At 27.9% G+C, this 22006-nt stretch overlaps 1 protein-coding gene across 3 annotated transcripts; it reads left to right on the top strand.

Annotated features, from left to right (window-relative positions):
- The first annotated feature begins 4183 nt into the window (after positions 1 to 4183).
- On the top strand, positions 4184 to 11529 carry LOC111302786 (serine/threonine-protein phosphatase PP2A-2 catalytic subunit). Of its 3 annotated transcripts, none has more exons than XM_022898615.2 (11): positions 4184 to 4504; positions 5743 to 5799; positions 6617 to 6700; positions 7157 to 7228; positions 8285 to 8356; positions 8565 to 8605; positions 9435 to 9501; positions 10299 to 10490; positions 10619 to 10708; positions 10797 to 10904; positions 11025 to 11529. In XM_022898615.2, the coding sequence occupies exons 1-11, from the start codon at positions 4412 to 4414 to the stop codon at positions 11088 to 11090; spliced, it is 942 nt and encodes a 313-aa protein (XP_022754350.1). In that variant the 5' UTR covers positions 4184 to 4411; the 3' UTR covers positions 11091 to 11529. The 3 variants fall into 3 exon arrangements, with proteins under 3 accessions (XP_022754350.1, XP_022754349.1, XP_089598972.1); XM_089742846.1 differs by having other exon boundaries at positions 4383 to 4504; positions 5748 to 5799; XM_022898614.2 differs by having other exon boundaries at positions 4270 to 4504; positions 10797 to 11235.
- Positions 11530 to 22006: the final 10477 nt, after the last annotated feature.

A 22006-nucleotide genomic window follows, 5' to 3' on the forward strand; every position in this document is an offset into this window, starting at 1 on the left:
ATATATGTTAATAGTTTTAAAAATCCATTAGTATAAATCGCTTTTACTAACATAATTGACTGTCAGTTTAATTAAGTATTAGTATATGAAAATTTTCTTGTAATGTTTGGGTTGGGGTATTACATTATATTTGGTCCAATCTTATACATGCAAGTTTTAAAAAAATTGGGATCAAATTAAGATTTTTTTTCTTTTTTAAAATCAGGTTTAGGTCAAACGAAGGTTTAAGGTTTTTTGTTTTGACATGAGTATATATATATATAATTATATTTTTAATTATTTCTTTCATTTATATTTATATATATTATTATTTTAATAAAATTATTACTTAATATCTTAATTTAATAAAAAAACTATATTTATACATAATTTAAATTTATTCCATCTATCCATCATATAAATTTTACTAATCTTGACTTTTGTTTGACCTTAATTTATGGTGTCACCATGAAACCTTATGTTTCTTTCTTTTTTGTTTTTTGACTTTTTTCTTCTTTTTCTGTTTTGTCAACTTTATTATTTTTTGTTTTTAATTTAGATAAATTTGTTAAAAAGCCTAATGGAGAAATCAATGTGACACTCCAATTCAATTTTTTTCCTTTGCTTTTTTTTTCAATTACATAAATTTTGCAATAAAAGTGAGTCAATGAGTAGGGATGACAAAATAATTTGTAACCGATGGGTTTTGATTCAACTCGATTTAATAGTGAGATATTTTTTTTTCTCTTTTTGTTTATTTTATTTTTCATTTATTTTTTTTACTAGATAAATTTTATAAAAAAATAATGTCAATGAAAGTGTCTATGTAGCACCCTTATTTATTTATTTATTTTTTTTTTTTTGGTTTTGTTTTTTTTTTGTATTTTTAACTAAATCGATTTTACAACAAATTGAGCCAATCAATAAAAATAGCAAAATAATCAATATTTGATAGGTTTATATTTGTCTTGACTTGATGTGAGCATGTTTTTAAAAAATTAATATTAAGTCAATTCAGGTCAATTTTTTTGTAAAAAACAGAGACGGGTCAAAAGCAAATTGAAAATGCTATACCCCCAAACACCTAGTGGTATATATAATTTATTTTTAAAATTGTACGAATTTGCACTATTCACCTTGTGTTAACCTTTTTTTTAAAATTATTTTTTCACATTTTCCTTTCCTTCCTATGTTGACATGTGCCTTTTTTCTTTTTTTTTTTGCTTTTCATTTTTTTATATTCAAAACTTTTTAAAATTATTTTTTACTCATGAGCTTGTTTTTTATTTTTTTTCATAGGCCCATTTTGTTTTATCTTATTATTTTCATTTGCTTTTTTTTTTTTACTTTTATATAAATAAATATATATGTTTATTTTTTGTTGTGGGTTCATTTTTATATTTTTTAGGTGTCACTTTCTTTTGATTTGTTTTTTTTTTTCTGTTTATTTTTATTTTTGGTTTGTTTTAAAGTTAAATCCTAAAAGACGATGATAAACATAAATAACTATTATCTTTTAACAAATAATCCTAAAATATAAATAATAAATATTCTAACAAATAACAAAGGTTAAGTTTCATTTGAAACTCTTTTTACTTTCTTGATTATTAATCTGATACATAACATTTTGATATCAAAGCCTGGTTGATATGTTAAATTAACGATTTAAGATGTCAAATCAACAACTTGCAGAGTTAGAAATTGTAATAAACAAGATTAGTGAACTATATTTTTTCATGAGTTTATGTTTAAATCTAGTGGTTTCTTATAAAGTTGATCATGATGATCGATCTAAAAAAGTAAAAAGTTTTGAAGCTGTTAAAAATTTTTTGTTAAATCAAGCAACACTATATACTTTTCCTAAACTAGAATTGTCCAACAACTTCGAGAATGTGGAGAAAAGTTTTATCATCTCGCTGCCATTTCAATTGCAAAATCATCCAATTTTATTCAACAAAGAAGTTGATTTTGTGTTTAATAAATCGCACTTTCAGAATATTAGCATTGATCAAATAGCTCTTGTATATGTTGGAATAATCCAATCAAGTATCCTTTTAATTTCAATTTTAGTTTATTTTAACAAGATTCATCAACAAACTGAAGCAATGTGGAAGGACATAGGAAAAGGCAAGTGCTAGTTTTCTAGTTTTAACCCTTGAAAACAAGAGTGTTTTTAACAAAAATGGAATGTTATGTGCATTTACCATTCTAAGATATTTAATTAGGACTATCTTAGTATTTTATCTTGAGATTTGCCTTATTATTTTATTTATAATTTAGGATGATTATTTTAGAATATTTATTTATTTATCTTTTAAGATTATTTATTAAGAGATAATAATTATTTATGTTTATCATCATATCTTATTATTTAATTGGCTTATCTAAAAACCAACTTATAATTGTTATGACCAAAGGTGAATCAAATAAATTACAAAGGTTGAGTTTTTTTTTTTAAAAGCTCTTTTTATTTTTTTACTTATTATCTTATACACAACATTTTGGCATTTAACATTTCAAGCCGTTGATTTGATATTTCAACATGACTCTGATACCAAATGATACATATCACTCAAATTGACTTTGATATCAAATGTTGTGTACTAAAAAAAGGAGAAAAGTAAAACGTTCTTTAAAGTGAACTCAAACTTTAAGTATTTTTTTATTAAGACTTCTTCACATTTATTAACTTAATTCTAAAATGAATTTATAGGTTAATTTTACATAGTTTTCTAATTCAACTAAATATATATCATTCCTAAAGGATAAACTAGATAATAATAAATTCAAAATAATCCTAACTACTTACTGATAAATATAATTTTAAATAAATAATAATAAATAAAAATATCACTAGAATAAATAAATATACATAAAAGAATTTTCTTGTCAACAACTTACTTCGTGTAATGTTAAAACTCAAAATTATGGTAATTTGATTATTTCAATTGCATTATTTTAATTATTCTTATTTTGAGTTGGGTTGATTATCATTAATTTTATCATATATATTTTATTCAATATTAAATACAAAATTTTTTAATAATATAGATGATTTGAATTTGGATGACATATACAATGATGATGATGACATAATTATACTTGAAGATGAAAATGAGAACTTTGCTAATGTGTCTTCTTATTAAAATCTTGATAGTAAGCCTTTATTTTGGAAATGCATGCGATCTTTATATTGGTAACAATTGGAGTTTTATGAAAAGTTATTGGTCATCATGAATTAAATTGGATACTTAAAACTAACAATAGTTATTATTCTTTGAATTTTATATTTTAAAATTTAAAATTTATGATATATCTTAAAACTTTAGTTTAATTTTTTAAATTATTAGAGTTGAATTTTTTTATTAATATTTCAAACTTAAAAGTTTGAACTTCTAATTTTTAAAATATTTTACTGATTTGACAATGAACCAAATTAACTATTAACTTAGAGGTTGTTTGATATTATTGTCAATTTCATGTTTTATGTTTTATATTTTTGAAAATTTTATTTTATTTTATTGAAATTGAAAACACATTTGATAATTAACATTTCGTTACATGATGCAAGAAAACAAAGGATCACATGAAGAAGTGGCTGGGGACATGGGTTATAAAGTGGCAGTGGTTGGGATCTAAAAATTGATAGTTTAGATGGTTTTTTCATTTTTTTCACATTAAAATTGATATTGTTCATGTCCGGGTAATATTTCAAAACAACAATAGAAATGTTTTTAAAATATTAAAAACATTGTTTTTTCACTTCCAACAATCTCCAAAATTTTATTTTCAATTTTTTTTTATTTTTAAAACAAAATTAACTTATCAAACATAATTTTATTTCTAATTTTCAAAGAAAAAAAATATAAAACACAAAACAAATATATCTCCGAAGAAGCCCCAATTTGTTTTTCATTCCGATTATGACATATATGGTTGGAAACAAGCCATAACTTTTTTTACCTGTTCTTATTACCATAATGATTTTATGAAGTCACCAATGCTACCCTAAATTCCAAGTTTTTGCTTGGACATCTCGAAGCTTCTGTTACGCCCAATAAGTACAAAGATCCGTGGAACCAATCATCAAAACCTGAATGCAGATCCCAACCCACGCGCCTCTTGCAATCACATCACCACGGTCAGACTGAAACCCTCCACCACATATTTCTACTCCATGATGATGGGTCCGTTACTTCCACTCGCTAAACTCGACAACACCAAAATTCCGCCCAAACATTTTTTGAAACGGCCTCAACTATTTTTTTTTCCTTAAAATAAAACTCAATCAAAAAGAAAACTAAATTTGTTAACAGGAGTGAGTGATCGAAAGCATTGGGGTCTTCACCACCGCTTCCTTTCTTTATTTTCCTTTCTCTCCAGAAAACTAAAAATAAAAGTTTGGGAATCAAGGGTTAAGAATAATAATAGAATGATGGAGTCTTCAGTGGGTTCGAACTCGCATGGGAACCTGGACGAACAGATTTCTCAGCTGATGCAGTGCAAGCCCTTATCGGAGCAAGAGGTATTTATTTTCATTCCGAAACGGAATGGATCTGTTTGGAATTTCTTCATTTACGGCTTGATCTCTGGCTTTTTGCACCGATCCATTTTTTGTTGAGTATTTTCTAGATATTTAGTCAGATCCACTTTATCTGCTGGAACAGAAAAAACAAAAGCAAGATAGGATCTTTGCGGAATCGATTTGTTTATTTATTTATTTGCTTGGTTTTACTAATATTGATGCAATTTGTTTATTCATTTTCTTACTTGCTTTCGTTTCCTAAGACAAATGTGTAGTCTTCATAGAATTGGAGGTTTAGTATTAGTAAATTCATTTTACTTAATTTTATCCTAGTGTAGTAACAATGCTCAATTGTCTAAAGCATTGGTTTTTGAGGCTAAGGATTAATGCCCTCAAGAAATGTTGTTAGAGGGTAGAAATGTTCTGAAATTTCTTGTCAGGTTTGGCCAATTCCATGTCTATCTGCTGCGTCATTTGATACATTTGTTTTCCATTGTGCTTCTCTGACTAAGGATTTGACAATATTTGCACAAATAGGATTAGTTTTGTCCCTCTTAAAGGGGAAAGCTGCTGTAATTTGAGTTGTGATAAATCTATTTCTTGCCTGTAGCATTGTATCTTATTTGGACAGTTTTCTTAGTGTACACAAGCTGCGTGTTTAGGTGTGAAGGTGCCTTTTGGATGGCACCAGGGCATATGGTTGTAGGCTTCCTTTTTAATTCTTCGATTTTTTGTATTTACAAGGAATTTATTTTTAATTGAGAAAAAAAAAAAGAAAATTAATGTGTCTTTTTAAGGAAATGAGCACACTGTTCATTTTTAATTGCCTGTGGTGATGGAGGTGAAGGGAACTTCATGCTAGAGTGTGATAATATTATTCTATAGTGCTTGATCATTTTAGTCTATGAGGGGGTCAACATTTCAAAGTTTATTAAAAAAGTACGTTTGGAGTTAGTAAGTATAACAAATTTAATTTTTGTTTTGAATTTTTTATTAATCATTGTGGAAATTAGCAACTTTCTTCATTGGGATGCGTATTTTCTTTTCCCGCTGCATTTAGTGTGCCTTAAACCTCGTACTAGGCTAAACTTTTAAAAGCCTTCATGTATGTTAATTTGGTCATTTGTGGCTTACTAGAACTCATTGTTTACTCACCTCTCTTTATTGATGATAATCCTTTTTCTTTTTTAAAGTTATTGTGTACATGATCTTGTCGTGGAATTCTTTTTATGAATTAGGTCAGGGTGTTATGTGACAAGGCTAAGGAGATACTGATGGAGGAAAGCAATGTTCAGGTATGCCTTATCATCCATTGCCCCTGTCATCACTTCAATTTTGTTTCTATTATTTTCCCCCAAGATAATATCTTTGGTGGTGATTTGCTTTTTTGTTAGCCTATATTTGTTATTGGCAGCATTGAATTTCTGAATTTATGCACGTTAATTCCTGCTTTTTGGTTTTTATATTTTTGTTACTGATAATATATGTTTAAAAATTAGTTGGTTTAATTGAGGTTTATGTTGTGATTGAAGCTGCTATAGATTTGTTTCTACTGATGGTAACATGTGTTTTCTTTTTCTGATAAAAGAAATGTATGGAGTTTGTTGTTTTAAAAGTTTTGCTTTCTTTACATGATGACTGATAAGGTATAAAAAAAAGAAATAATTCAAAGTTTTTTGCTCTATAGTTCATAGACTCTAAGGGAAAAGAAAAAAGGAAATGAAATAATGAGAACTTTGAATGCTATATACTGCAATTGTTAGCATTCATACCTGTGCCTTATCCTGTTCTTTGAATTCTTGATATGGTCATCAAGTATCTTTAAGTCCCGTGTATTTTATCTTTTGGTACATACATGTGGTAGTTCCATCCCATCCCACAATCCGCAACCTTCCCTTCCACGATATGAACCTAAGATCTCTATCTTGAAAGTCTCATGTTCTAACAGTTGGGGTGTCCCCTTTTGAACCTTAAAATCTTATTAAGCTTCCAGTTTTAAGACTTACTATGGAGCCTTTCAATTATTTGAATGAATGCATCAATTGCTTTCTCCTATCACATGTGCGGTTGGCTTATTATGACTTGAATGGTTTTTTGTTTGATGCAACACAGCCTGTCAAGAGCCCTGTTACAATATGCGGTGATATTCATGGACAATTTCATGATCTTGCAGAACTTTTTCGAATTGGAGGGAAGGTAAATTCTCTGACAGAGGCTGCTATTTTGTATTTCGTATGTGATGCTAACTGTTGTGAACAATTTGAAATGCATGTTGTACTTTGTCCTTGTCTGGTCTTCAACAAGCATTCACAAATCATGAGCACAGCCATCATGCATATCTAACTATATTTCTGCTCTATAGAATTTTCATTACTTTGTGGGATGGTGTTAGCTTGAACACTAATGCCTGTAATGTAACATGGTACACTAGGAATCTGAATTACTAACATAATTTCTGATTTTGATTTGATTTTAATTTTGTTGTTTCACTTGTTGACTATTCAAACAAAATTTTGGTGCATTGATACACTTTGCTTGTTCATCAATTAAGCTTGTTTTTTATTGACTTTCCTCTACTTCCTATTTCTTTTAGCTTTTTTTCTGTGTTATTTTTTTTTAACATTTAGTTTTTGTTGCAAATTTTATGGTCAGTGTCCAGATACAAATTACTTGTTCATGGGAGATTATGTTGATCGTGGTTACTATTCAGTTGAAACTGTAACAGTAAGTATGGGTTACCATCTTTGATTTCCTGATTTTGATATGTTTCACCTGGACTGTTTGATTTTTTTTTTTCTTTTTCCTGATTGTGTTATTTTCTACTAGCGATAATTCTATACAAGGAACCTACATTATTTTGTTCATTTAAGTGTTTAGTGATTTTGCAAAAAAGGAGGGTTAGTTGAGGTGGTCGTGGTTACAGTACTAATTGCACTTCTTTTTATTTAATTAGCTTTTCTGCATGATGAATTTGCACAGGTCTCCAGATTTGACAGATTTTTATTCATCTTAGGTGGCGGATGTGTGTACACATGCACGCATACACAAAGATCCACATGCTTACTAGTTTTGACGAATCTTAGTATGTAGATATGTTTCATATTGATATATATATATATATATATATATATATATATATGCTTGTGTGTATGTACGTATGTATATATGTATGAAGCACTGTTGAAGTAAATCTATGCATCTATTTACATATATATGCACATACAGACACATGCATATAAACATATGTACAGAAATGTGTGTTTTTGTGTGTGTACATGTATGGAGTATGTCTGTGCAAAGACACACATACATCTATGTGCTTCGTATTCTCTCTGAGCATATCACATGGTTAGTCAAACTGTCTTATGGTGACATTTTTCTATCTACTGGCATGTGGTCAGGTCAAGTTTGATTGGTCTGTTGATTCAATGTTCCTTATTGCTTCAGATTGGAGTTCATCTGCTGTCTGGTTTCATATGTTATCATCCATGGCATTTTGTCAAACTTCTACCATTTTGTTTGATGTGTCTATTATGCAGCTTTATTATACAATATATGGGAGTTAACCACTAAAATAACGAAATTATTATCTACAAATTGATTTTTTTCTTTGACCCTAAGTAATCTGATGAACTCAAGGTGGAGTCTCAAGTATACTGCTATAATTGTGGTGATTGTTTGTTCTCTGAATTATTTTGTGCAGAACCTTAATTAATTGCAGTTAATTGTGTTTTGTTGTGGTTGCAACTTATAGTTTGTTTATGATTGACTTCTGTTCAGCTTTTGGTAGCCCTGAAAGTGCGTTACCCCCAACGGATAACAATTCTGAGGGGAAATCATGAGAGTCGTCAGGTATGCTATGTTTCTAAATGACTATTCATGATGTATATTGCTTGTAAGAGCTTATTAAGTAGGAATGATTTGTTAGTGTTCTTTTTATAAGCTGTAATGCATGTCGAAAAAAATGATTGTCATTGTTGTTTTCCATTTTTCTTTGCAACTTATTTATATCCACTTGGTTGTTTTATTTCCTGTTAATGGTTTTATGTTTAAAGTGCAGATTACTCAAGTGTATGGCTTTTATGATGAATGCTTAAGGAAGTGAGTATCTTAGAATCTTGTTATATAGGCTTATTTCCAATGCAGAAATACATTCATTTTGAGAGTTGAGATTGGGGCTGGATTTCTTTATTTTGACCATAATATATTGCTCGTTATCTTTCCTCTTTCCTCTGTGTTCTCTTCATTTATATATATTGTCTGAAGGTCGTTAGGCTTAAGCCTTAATTTGATTATACTAAGTGGGAAAGTAATCTGGTTATATTTTGTGCTTGATGTGCAGCTTTGATGCATGAATCTAATGTGGCAAATAGATAAAACAAAGAGAATCAATTTATTTTAGGGACAGGTTGATGTAAGAAATTTTTTAAAAAAGTATTTTGATCTAGATGTATGATGTTTTGTTTCAATGACTTCCAGATCTTCCTTTTTTAACACACAAATTTTCATTAAACTTTTGCTTAGGTGGCATGTCAATTATCTTTCTTACAGAGACAATTGGGCTCTGAACTGGTTTAAACATTGAATTTGAAAGTAGCTTATGCCAATATTAGTGCTGGGGCAATGCGATGTTGTCCGTGGATAAGCTTGTTTTGCATGTAGTTACATAACTTTAAAGGGTGTCTTAAGTTTTCTGTGCTAGAAGGCAGGATTCACTTAACATGTAATTCTTGTTCTGAAAATAAGAGTTGATTATGTTTGCAGAAACAATTAAGTAGTTAAAATACTCTGAAACTACTTTCTCTGTTAAGCTATGTTGTATGCTGGTCCTATGTTAATTGTTTATTCATTTACTTTTTTGGGTTACTAAGTTTCTTTTTGATTGAACTTTTGATCTTTCTTTGAAGATATGTTTTCTATTTATCTGCAGGTATGGCAATGCCAACGTTTGGAAGATCTTTACTGATCTGTTTGACTATTTTCCACTAACAGCATTGGTTAGTATCTTATTATTTGTAGTTTGATGTTTGAAATGTTCTTTTATAAAGCTTTTAGGTTGTGTTACTTGAAATTAGGACATTAACTTAGGTGTGCTTTGAGTAATTTAGACACTTTGTAGCACGTGCCATCCACATGTGATTGATTTTATTTTGTTTTCAACATGGTGCACTACTTTTGGAAAGTGTTCCCTTGTTACTCTTGATTTTCCATTAAGGGCTTTTGTCTGACATATCTGATGGTTTTGACCTCAATAGCTGATGGATGCGAATGGAGCTCCAAGCCTCTATATAAGGAAAAACTTAGAAAAAAATTGAACGTACCATTGTCCTAGGCATACCATTATCCAACACTCACCTCCGAGTTGGAATAAATGTAGGCTATCAGATCCCTTATTTACCATGGGATGACAACTTTCTAACTGTAACCATAAAGGGATTGATATTAAAGTGAACTAAAGAAACTGCCATCACTTCTGGCATGCTGTTTTCATAACTTTGCCCAACACCCATAACTTTCCATTTTTTTTTTCTATTCTCTGTCTCACTGGTAATCTTTAGTAGAAATTTTAGCAGCACTATTCATCACTTAAAAGCTTCAATTCTTATAGATCATATGTGATTAAACAACTAGCTAAGCTAAGCTGAGCTAACTCTGCTGATGTTAGTCCAACTTTTGATATAGTTTGTTAGTTTATGACACCATAAATCATTTATAGGCAAATGTATTGTTTTGTTATGTTTGTATTTGGTTTTTTTTAATGGTTCTTAGCTGCAGACTTTCTGCTGTTTTGAAGGTTGAATCTGAAATTTTCTGTCTCCATGGTGGGTTGTCTCCATCCATTGAAACGCTGGATAATATACGCAATTTTGACCGTGTTCAAGAAGTCCCTCATGAGGGTCCCATGTGTGATCTATTGTGGTCTGATCCAGATGATCGTTGCGGTTGGGGTATTTCTCCAAGGGGTGCTGGATATACCTTTGGCCAAGTAATATTCTTTTGTTTTGCTTCCTTTTTTTTTTTTTTTTTGTTTTTATTCCTCTGTTTTCTGTTAGATGTGGTCAAATGGTAAGTTTTTAACTTCCCTTGGTGTGCTAATTTTTATGACTTTTTTAGGACATATCTGAGCAATTTAACCATATGAACAATTTGAAGCTGATTGCTAGGGCTCATCAGCTGGTCATGGAAGGGTACAATTGGGGTCATGTAAGTACTTCCTCTATTTTGCTGCTTTTTCCAGAATATTTTGAGTTTTTATATGAGATTTGTGTAATTGATACCATTTATTCGACAGGAACAAAAGGTTGTTACTATATTTAGTGCACCTAATTATTGCTATCGATGTGGGAACATGGCTTCCATCCTGGAAGTTGATGACTGCAAGGGTCATACATTCATTCAGGTGAGCTGTTCTCTCTCACACACGCACCCGCTCTGCTTGCTTAATATTTTCATTGTAAATGATGGTATATTTCCTTGCACGTCCATATATAAACATTTAAGAACTATTCTGTTCTTGCAGTTTGAGCCTGCTCCCAGGAGAGGAGAGCCGGATGTAACCCGGAGGACACCTGATTACTTTCTATAAAGCAAACTGGCATTGAGTTGATGAGTCTCTGGTGGCCAGTGCCCGTCAATGGGTTTGAGCCGAGGGCTTTCGTCAAATTTAAGATAAGATTTGTAATTCGCAGTGGTGGTGGTTGGGTGGCAGCAAGCATTTATATGGCTTATGAGGCATCCTTTGTCAGGGTTGTTTCCTTGAATTACGCATGAGTTTCCACAAAGAGGAGGCAGAAGATCTGGCAACATTGTAGGGGCATATGTACCATTTCCAGCAGACAGTGTGACACTTATTTATTTCCCTTGATTTTAATTTTTGTTTCCTTTTATCCGTAGAATAATGGCTGTTTGAGGGTTAGGGATCTGTAGAGGGATGCTGAGCACAAATTTCTTATAATGGGTGCTTTTGTTTTTTCTTTAATTTTTTTTTCCTCAGTCCCAATCAAATAGGTGCCTTTGTTTGTCGATCGAACGGTATCATGATTCTTTTTCCTGTCGAATGGAAGTTTATAGGGCTTAGTTTTTGGTCAAGTCTTAAAGCTTGAGAAACTTGAATGACTATGATAAAATTAACAATTATATAAAAAGTACAAAAAATAGTTCCATTATCTTTAAATTTTAAGTCAAATATTATTCTGATCTTTATACTATCAGAAATTCATTTGTTGGTATCGTTTTTATGAAGTCACGACATTTTGGTCCTCGTGCCAAATTTTTTGTTAATAAAGATGTCAAGTGTTAGTTACGTCACACGTGTGACATTTTTTTTTAAGAGATCAAGAGGACTATTAGAGATATTTTTTGAGGAATTTTGATGTCAATGAGCGGCGGTCGGCAGCGATGGCAACCAATCGTCGAATTATAGAAATAAGGACTATCCATTTGAATTGCGAAGAACTAGAGAGGGGTACAACTTATAGAGAGGGGAGAGAAGGGGAGAAATGAAATAAAGAAAATTCAAAATAAAAGTAAAATGTAAAAAATTATTTATAATTTATTTATAATTATATATTAAAAAAATCCATGATTCTTTATTTGAAACATGTTTAATATGCAAAACATGATCATTTTATTTCTTAAATGCATGTCTTTTAGATAAGTATATAATTAAATGGACCTTTTTTTTTTAGTCTCATTCACATGTCATTTCACATAATTAGTCAAATAAAAATTTAAAATCAAGTCTAAATTAATTAAATCAAAGTCTAACTTCAAATTAATGCATCAATGAAAAATATTTTTTTAAAAAATTTCTTTGAATTATATTTATTTACATTTTTATTCTTTAATTATCTATTTGTTTTTCTATTTTGTTAATTTATTAAATTATATTTAAAAAACCATGTTGTAAAAATATATTACAATATAAAATAAATTAATTATTTAAAAATCCAATTATGAAAGATTGGTTAGAAATAGTGATAATTTTCTAAAACAAAATTTAAAAATATGAGAAATTTATTTTAATCCACCAAAAGTTTTAGAAATTTTCAAAATGAGAATTAAATAAATACAAATAATTTTTTAAAATAAAATTTTAAGGTTAATAAATTTTTATTAGCTTTACTAAAATATTAAGAAAGTCTTAAAATTTTTCAATATGAAAATTAATTAAATTCATAGAAAAACAAAATTAATATGAGTGAAAATAAAATTAAAGTCACAAAATTCACAAAAATGAAATATGGTAAATAATTAATAGGGGACGAATATATAAAATTAAAATGAAAGATTTTTTTTGGTTCTACTCACAAAACCTCTCACATTCTTTGTATACACAATGTAGAGTATAAAAATAGAGATTAAAATTTTCAAATAATGAATTTTAAGTAAATATATAATAATGTTAAATAAAAATTTTCTTAAATTTGAGTGAAGAATTGATTGAGTAGTTTGTAATATTTTTCAACAAATTATTTGGAATAAATACATTTTTGGATAATTTATTTATAATAAATTTCAATTTTTTTATTTTAATTAAAATATTTTAAAAAATAATGCGATGAAATGCAAGTGCCAATTTTGGTAAAATATAAAAGAAATGTTTTTTTAACATTCATAAATTCTAAAAACGTATTTTTAAAATGTATTTTAATTTTATTTTAAAATAAAAAGTATTTCATGTCATCAATTTTATATATTTCAACTAGTATCACATGTGCAACAAGTGATATCAGTTGAAATTCAACAACCAAATTGATAGAAACACTAGTGGAAAGATACAAACATCATGAGTATACAAGTATGAAACCTATAACTGACTTTTGATAGTTATATGCTTAGCTTTGCAATTATTAGATAAATTTGGGTTTGGTAAGTATGTTATTTTGGTTAACAAAATTTGTAGGAGTATTACATGGTATCTACATTAAGATGCATGTAACAAAAATTGTCAAATCAAGATATACGACAAAAAAGAGTGAGATAGTTACTAATGCGGAGTGTTCACATGTGATTTGAGATGATTTATTTATGTATTATTGGGATGGGAAGATTATGCATCGGATGTTTGGATTCTTCGAGATGTTATTAGTAGACGAAAATAGTTTAAAAGTGCCTATTGGTAAGTTTAGGTAGTTGATGCTGAACTAGATATTTTATTCTTACCTGGTATAATTATTATTAACACTTGTGATTATCTATGTGTGTATGTGTATATAAGTAAATAATTATATTTAGACTCATTTTTATTTCTTTAAATGCATGTTTTTTTAGACAAGTAAATAATTAAATGGGCCTTTTATTCTGAGTTTTATCCACATGCCATTTCACATAATTAATCAAATCAAAATTTAAAATCAAGTCTAAATTAATTAAGTCCAAATCTAACTTCAAATTAATCCACCAATGAAAAATATTTTCAAAAAAAATATCTTTGAATTATATTTATTTACATTTTTATTTTTTAATTATCTATCTCATTTTTTTATTTTGTTAATTTATTAAATTATATTTAAAAAATCAAGTTGTAAAAATATATTAAAATATAAGATAAATTAATTATTTAAAAATCCAGTTATGAAAGATTGATTATATATAGTGACAATTTTCTAAATAAAATTAAAAATATGAGAATTTTATTGAATCCACCAAAAGTCTTAGAAATTTTCAAAATGAGAATTAAATAAATACAAATAATTTTTTAAAATAAAATTTTAAGGTTAATAGATTTTTATTAGCTTTCCCAAAATATTAAGAAAGTCTTAAAATTTTTCAATATGAAAATTAATTAAATTCATAAAGAAAAAAATAAATATGAATGAAAATAAAATTAAAGTCACAAAATTCGCAAAAATGAAATATGGTAAATAATTAATAAGAGATGAATATATATAATTAAAATGAAAGATTTTTTCTGGTTTTACTCACAAAACTTCTCACATTATTTTATGTATACTTAATGTAGAGTATAGAAATAGAGATTAACATTTTCAAATAATGAATTTCAAGAAAGTACACAATAATGTTAAATAACATTTTCATAAATTTGAGTCAAGAATTGATTGAGTAGTTGGTAATATTTTTCAACAAATTATTTGGAATAAATACATTTTGGGATAATTTATTTATAATAAATTTAAATTTTTTTATTTTTAATTAAAATTATATAAAAAATACTACGATGAAATGCAAGTGCCAATTTTGGTATAATATAAAAGAAATATTTTTTAACATTCATAAATTCTAAAAATTTATTTTAATTTTATTTTAAAATAAAATATTTTATGTCATCAATTTTATACATGTCAACTAGTATCACATGTGCAACAAGTGACATCAATTGAAATTCAACATCTAAATTGATAGAAACACTAATGGAAAGATACAAACATTATGACTTTATAAGTATGAAACTTGTTAGCTTTATAGGTGAGATGGTGATCCAAGATGGAGTGAATTGGATTTTTTCAAATTCTTCCTGAACAATGATTTCAAAATAATTGAATGAGAAATTAATTCAATAAGCACTTTTGATGAAAATGTAATGCAAACAATAACAATTGATGAACAAGGAATCAAATATAAACAATAATAAAGGTAAGGAGATAGGGATAGAGAAATCAAACATAAGGATTTATAGAGGTTCAGTCCTTCTCCATAAGACACCTACATCCTCATTTCTTAGTTGTCCACACCAAGGCTTTAATCCACTATTCTTGAATTGAAATTATATCTTTATCTTTTTCTCTCTAAGGCTTAAGATAAAAACCTTACACTCTCTACTTTTTAGGCTAAGTAGTAACCTCTCAATCTCACAAATTTAAGAAGATGCCTCACCTCTTGATTACAAATTCACTTAATAAAAATGCAAACATAAAATAACTCTCAAAGGCTAAGTGTTTGCCTAATAAAGTACAAAGAAATTTGATGAATGAAGAACACAATATTTCTTGGATATAACAAATACAAAAGATATGGATTTTAAGCTCTAACAACTCTTGATTCTATGAGAAAATGAAAATATAACTTGTTGGCTCTAGCACTCTTGCTTCATCAATCTTCTTAGTGTGTTGGAATGGCCAATATATAGAGAAATTGAAGAACTAGCTGTTGTGGAAGCTTGGGAAGAAGAAATGCCTGTTGGAAGCATGAAAAAGAAGTCGTTGGAGTGTTTTTGCCTAGACCTGATCAATCCCTTCTATGAGGGGATCAATTGGTTCAAGTTTTGTGCCATTTTTCACTTGAAAAACACAATTCAATCAATTAGGTAAGGGACCCGATCAATTGGTTCAGCTAGGGGATCAATCTTGTAACCTAGGGGATCAATCCGATCAAGATGCTTTGTTGTATCCTATTTTACACTCTACTCACTAATTCGATCATATCTTGAGTTATACAAATCCAAATCACAAACCGTTTTAAAGATTTAGAAACTAGACTTAAAGGGCTTTTCTATCCATATAAAATTCATCACCTAATTCATTGTGTATGAATTATAGTGAATTTTTAAATCTACCCATTGTGTAGTTTTAGACAACTATAGAGTGTCTGGTAAAAATTCAAAATCTTTTCTTAAAAAATTTGGATTTTGATTTTGTTTAGTCCATTAGAAATAAAATCAAAGAGCTTTCCAACCATATAAAATTTAAATATTAAAACTTTGTGAATTAATACGGAAAAATAAAAGAAGTTCAATGTTGGAAAACTTAGTTTCTTTAAAACAACTCTTTCAAGTTAATCTATTTCTGAAAACCAATATTATCAAAATTATATTAAATCCAAAATGAATAAGTTTACTTTAAAAACAAAAATTGAACTTTCATTTAGCTTAAATACAGAATGTTTAAATATAGTTTTGATTTGACAAATATGAAAACAAAGAAAGGTTTGTTTAAGCTTTGAAAATCATATTATTTATTTAGTATCAAAATATAAAACTTAAGAACATGTACTAAATAAATCTTTTTCAAAATCTTAATCATGCTTATTTAGATTAATGTTTTTTAATTTCAAAATAAGGATCAATTCAAGGCTAACAATCTCCTCCTTTTTGATATGACAAAACTTAAATATAAATTTGCTTGATGAAAAACTTTCTTTGAAACATTTAAGATTTTGAAAAATATTTTGAAAAACTCCCTCTTAAACAATGTATGGCAAAACTCCCCCTCAGTTGATGCATCCTAATCCAACAGAACATAAAAAAAATATGTTAGTCAAATATATGAAATAAGCACTATCAAACACATGATGTCAAGCACATGTAAATTTGTCCATATGATATTTCTCCCCCTTTTTGTCATAGCAAAAAGGCATGAGCATATGAATGAGCAACTAAACACAAAAAGGCATCCTTAACAAATATATTCATGAAACATTTCTCTTTCTTTTTGTTTATGCTTTTTATACCAATTGTTTAAGCTCTTATATTAATTGCTATAAGCATACAAAAAGAAATATCTCTAAACTCTCTCCCTCTTTTTGTTATTTCAAAAAAAAAATAGATTAATTCAAGGCATGGGACAAAATGCTTGATACCAATAATATTAAGAGTATTTTGAATACATGTAATCAAGTATAATATACACTATGAAGTTCATATACATGTATTCAAACACAAAAGTATAAGTGTATCCAATTAAAATGTTATAGCATAAAATCATTCATTCAACCTAACCACATGAAATTTATGAGCAAAAGGATAATAAATGATATGCAACCCACTCATAAATCATGTTGGGATAAGATGTGCTTCGAACTCAAAAACATCAATAACAATTAAGCATACATTCAAGCACATGCATACAAGCTCATACCAATTATTATGGATACCAATTGTTAAAGATATGTTATCACTAAGCATACTAATTGTTATCACAAAACAAATCAAACAAAATTATATTCTAAAATTTCTCCTCATTTTCAAAATAAGAATTAATCAATTTAAGGCAGACATAATTTTGCATGAAAGGTATAAGCTATATTAAAGATAGGTACATAACCAAGTGTCCATGAAAGTTAAAATTCTTTTTAGCAATTTTGATACCAATTGTTGCCAATTCTTAGTAATTTTATTCAACAACTTTCATAGAGCACACATACTTCAAGCATATGAAAGATTCATTCAATACATGCATAAATGATAATAGTAATCTTTCATAAGTTATCCTATCGAAAAAAGAACCAAAAGTTCATATGTATATATAATAAATCATAAGTACTAATAAGCAATGAGGTTCAATCATCATGTCCTAACAAAAATTAAATAAGCATGATTTTTCAAACATGATGAGCACATATGCTATGGCAAAGAAATAATGAAAGCATAATTATTCAATTATAATCTAAATTATTTCAATGCAAAGCAATATTCTTAAATCCAAACATGTGCAAGTATTCAATCATATATTTCAATCAAAATCATACAAGCATATGCAAAATACATAAGCAATATACCTAATTAAAAAAATATGCAAGCATTTAGGCACAATTTGGTACTTGCCACCTCAAAGATCTCAGTCAATGAACATGTATATAAATTTTAAATTTATAATTCATAATCTACGAGTCATATCAATTTACAAATCAAGAAATCAACATAGCTAACTCATAGTCATGTTCAAAGATTCAAACGAATATTCATGCTATAAAAACTATTAATCAAAGCAATCAAGAACTAAGCATGAATATTAATTAATCCAAGTATTTAACAAAGTTAAGACACATTCTATCAAGTAGCTTGGTGATTAATTTGTGCAAAGTGTTCACAATTCAAACATAATATCTCATTTTTGCACATATGAAAGCAAGCATTTATCAAATCATGCATTAAACATTATAAATCATAGGCACATAGCATAGATTCAATACAATTACCTCCATTCTTGTCAAGTTATGTTGTTGTGCGTATTGTAGTTGAGTTAGGCTTTAAATCCTCCATTCCACATCATTTGAGCTAGTCTTTGATGTACTTGGGCTTGAATGATGAAGATGACTTGCTTTGCTTATTCCACTTAAAATCTCAAAAATGTAAGTTCATTCATGCTTATTTCAAGGTCTCTTAGCATAGATTTAGAAAAATTTCTTGACAAATGATTTTTATTAAAAGCATTAAGAAAATCAATTAATAAAAATTATACCAATTGTTAGAAAACAATTCCATATTTTAAGTCATTATAAGCAAAAGAAAATTTATTCACTAAGCACAAGTTGTCAATTGCAAGCGAGATATATACTTAAGCTAGAGGCCATATATTAATTTAAACATCAAATAGCACAAGAATGGTACTAAAGCAAAAGTTCTCATGTAATGTGTAAAAATCAAACCTTTTAGATCATTTATGAACATAAAATATGCATATTCAATATTCATATATATTCAATAAATCATCAAGGAATATATCAAAATAAATTTTAAGCCATATGAAAACTAGAAACTCAAGGAAGACATATTTATTATAAAAAACATATTCAAGAAAATTTTTGCCCAAAAGCATAAATATATTTACATAAAGTATAGGCCATAGTCAATAATGACTTAAGCTAAAAATAAGCATCATAAGAAATTCATTTACTTAAGTCATGTTGCAAGTATGTCAAGTAAAGATAAATAATATTTATCATATAAACATACACTTGATAAGAACAAATAAATGAACTAACAACATATTTCATTTACAAACAAGTAGTTCATCATATTCAAAATCACAAATCAAGAGATATATCAATTAAGCACAAAGATCCAAAATATTTCATAAAATCAATAAAACATTTAAGCACAAAATAAACATATTTCACAAAATATCTTTCACAATCAAGAGATAAACAATTCAAGCATTTCAAATCACAAGCATTCAGGTCAAATTGAATCAATCATCATTGAGCACATATCATGACCTAAAATATAAATGAACAAAGAATCAATATATATCTTTTAAGCACATAAAGTTCATCAATTTGTCAACACAAGAGATGAAATAAATTTTGAATTAATAAGGATAAATAATTAAAGCATATTTTAAGACTATTTCATAAGAAATCAAGAGATGAACAATCAAACATCAATATATGTGATTTAAGCACAAGGGGATAATCAATTTCTAAAATCACAAATCAAGAGTTAAAATAATTATGTATAATACAATCATGTTTAAAGAATTCACAAGATCCAAGTATTATAAACAAATCAAGTTTAAACATCATGGTCATATAGGCATCTTTAACAATCACAAATCAATATGTATAAAAATCACAAAAATCATTTCCATCATGCCAAAATCATTCAAGCAAATATATTTATGTAAAAGGATAGTTCATTCAAAGCTTAATATGTCTAGGATTTTGATTTTTGCACTTTAAAACTCATTTTTGCTTGAAAAATATCTTAATAAATCTCAAAACTAGTCAAGCTCATTTTTAACCATCTTGAACCATTCCAACAAATTTCAAATGACAAAACAAAGTTGTTCAAGTGGTCATTTGGTATTAGAAACAAGAAAATAAAAAAGTCAACTCTTAATCCTATATTTCCTTGAAAAAGGCTATTAAGATTGGTAAATATGTTTAAACACATATTTAAGCTCTTAAAACCATTTAAAAAAGTTTTATATCATACTTTGAAAAAGTCTAAATGGTTTTTATGCCCATAAATGTTCAAAAACAAGATTTGATATTTTAGGCTCTAACATCTTTTATAACTTGCACTTAACACTATGAAAAATTAAAACCAATGCAAGTTATCATGTTTCTTTGTTTGAGCAAGTTAAAAACATTGAATACAAGATATTCAAATTCATTTCCATTTAAAAACTTGCTAAAATAATATTTCATATTTTAAAGCTTGACTCTAGTAAAAATTATTTTCAAAGCAAAACATAAAATTTCAAAAACATTAAGCTTTGAATGCTCCTCATAAGTTTGTGCATAAATATAAAAATAATTTAGCACATAAATAATCACATTGAGCATCAATAAAAAATTTATCAACAAAATTATGCTCAAGCAATTTAACACCACAATCAATTTCAACAAGCATCTAGAACATACTTAAGAGCAAAATAAATGCATATTCAATTCAAGCTCACATTTTCTCAAGATTATGCAACACATGTCTTGTAATCAATGTCAACCAAATTTTGCATAATCAATCAAGCATTCAAATTTCATCGAGAATCGGTAACCAAATTAAATTCATAAAAGGTTAGAGGTTACCTATCTCCATTGTATGTATAGAGTTCCAATCTTAATTATCACATTGTAGCTCATTGCTCTAGCACAACTACAAGAGACAATCTCATTTGATTTTTGGTACTCAAATTGCTTTGGGTCCTTAAGAGTTAGTGACCAAGTTTTTAGTTTCTTTTGGAACCCATACTTGCCTAATTCTAAATGAAACTTTTCTCTTTATAGGACAAGTATGTATGGTATGACCATGAAAATTAAAAAAATTACATTTAATCATTTTAGCACTTAAACTTTTATCTAAAATCTTGTTTTTCATTCATCAAAACTTCAAATTTCTTTTTCAAATCAACATTTTCATTTTCTTTTTCTAAAAATTCATTTCTACTTTGACAGATTTTAAAATCTATTTTTAATTTTTCATTTTCATTTTCCAAAATCATTTTTACATTCATCAAAAATTCATTTTCAACTTTTAATTTTGCAATCATTTTCTTATGTTTCAAGTGCATATTTTCAAACTCAATTAGTAAATTATTGTAAGCATTTTGTAACTCATAAAAGGTATAAGAGTTTGAATCACAAGAGTTAGAGGTTACCTTTGGTTCCTTAATCGCCATGAGATATGATGCATGTTGGTTGGAAATTTATCTTTCATGTATCTCATCCAACTTCCTCCATATTTCATTTGAAGTGGAGCAACTTGAGACCAAGTTGAAGTTATGGGAGTTAAGAGCTTCATAGAGAATGCATTTGGCCTTTGCATCATCCATCACTTGCCTCATATAGTTTGCATCATTTGAAGGAATTCCAAGCCCTTTCTTTATCACATTCTAAGCTTTAAAATCTTGGACCATTATAAACATCTTCATCATCCTTCTCCATTCACAAAATTTAAATTTATCAAACATAGGAGCTTTAAAGATTTTCTCACCATCTTAAAACCTAAGTTGAGCCATAGGATCTTTACTCAAGGTGGTTAAACCTACAAAAAGAGACCAAAGCTCTGATACCAATTGTTAGCTTTATAGGGAAAATGGTGATCCAAGAGGGGGTGAATTGAATTTTTTCAAATTTTTTTTTGAATAATGATTTCAAAATAATTGAATGAGGAATTAATTTAATAAGCATTTTTTTATGAAAATGTAATGCAAACAATAACAATTGATGAACAAGGAATCAAATATAAATAATAATAAATGTAAGGAGATAGGGATAGAGAAATTCAACACAATTATTTATAGAGGTTTGGTCATTCTTCAGAAGACACCTACATTCTTACTTTAGGTTGTCCATATCAAGGCTTTAATCCACTATTCTTGA

Source organism: Durio zibethinus, chromosome 13 (genome assembly GCF_047325235.1).
Source record: "Durio zibethinus cultivar Kanyao isolate XHJ-2024 chromosome 13, ASM4732523v1, whole genome shotgun sequence".
NCBI lineage: Eukaryota > Viridiplantae > Streptophyta > Magnoliopsida > Malvales > Malvaceae > Durio > Durio zibethinus.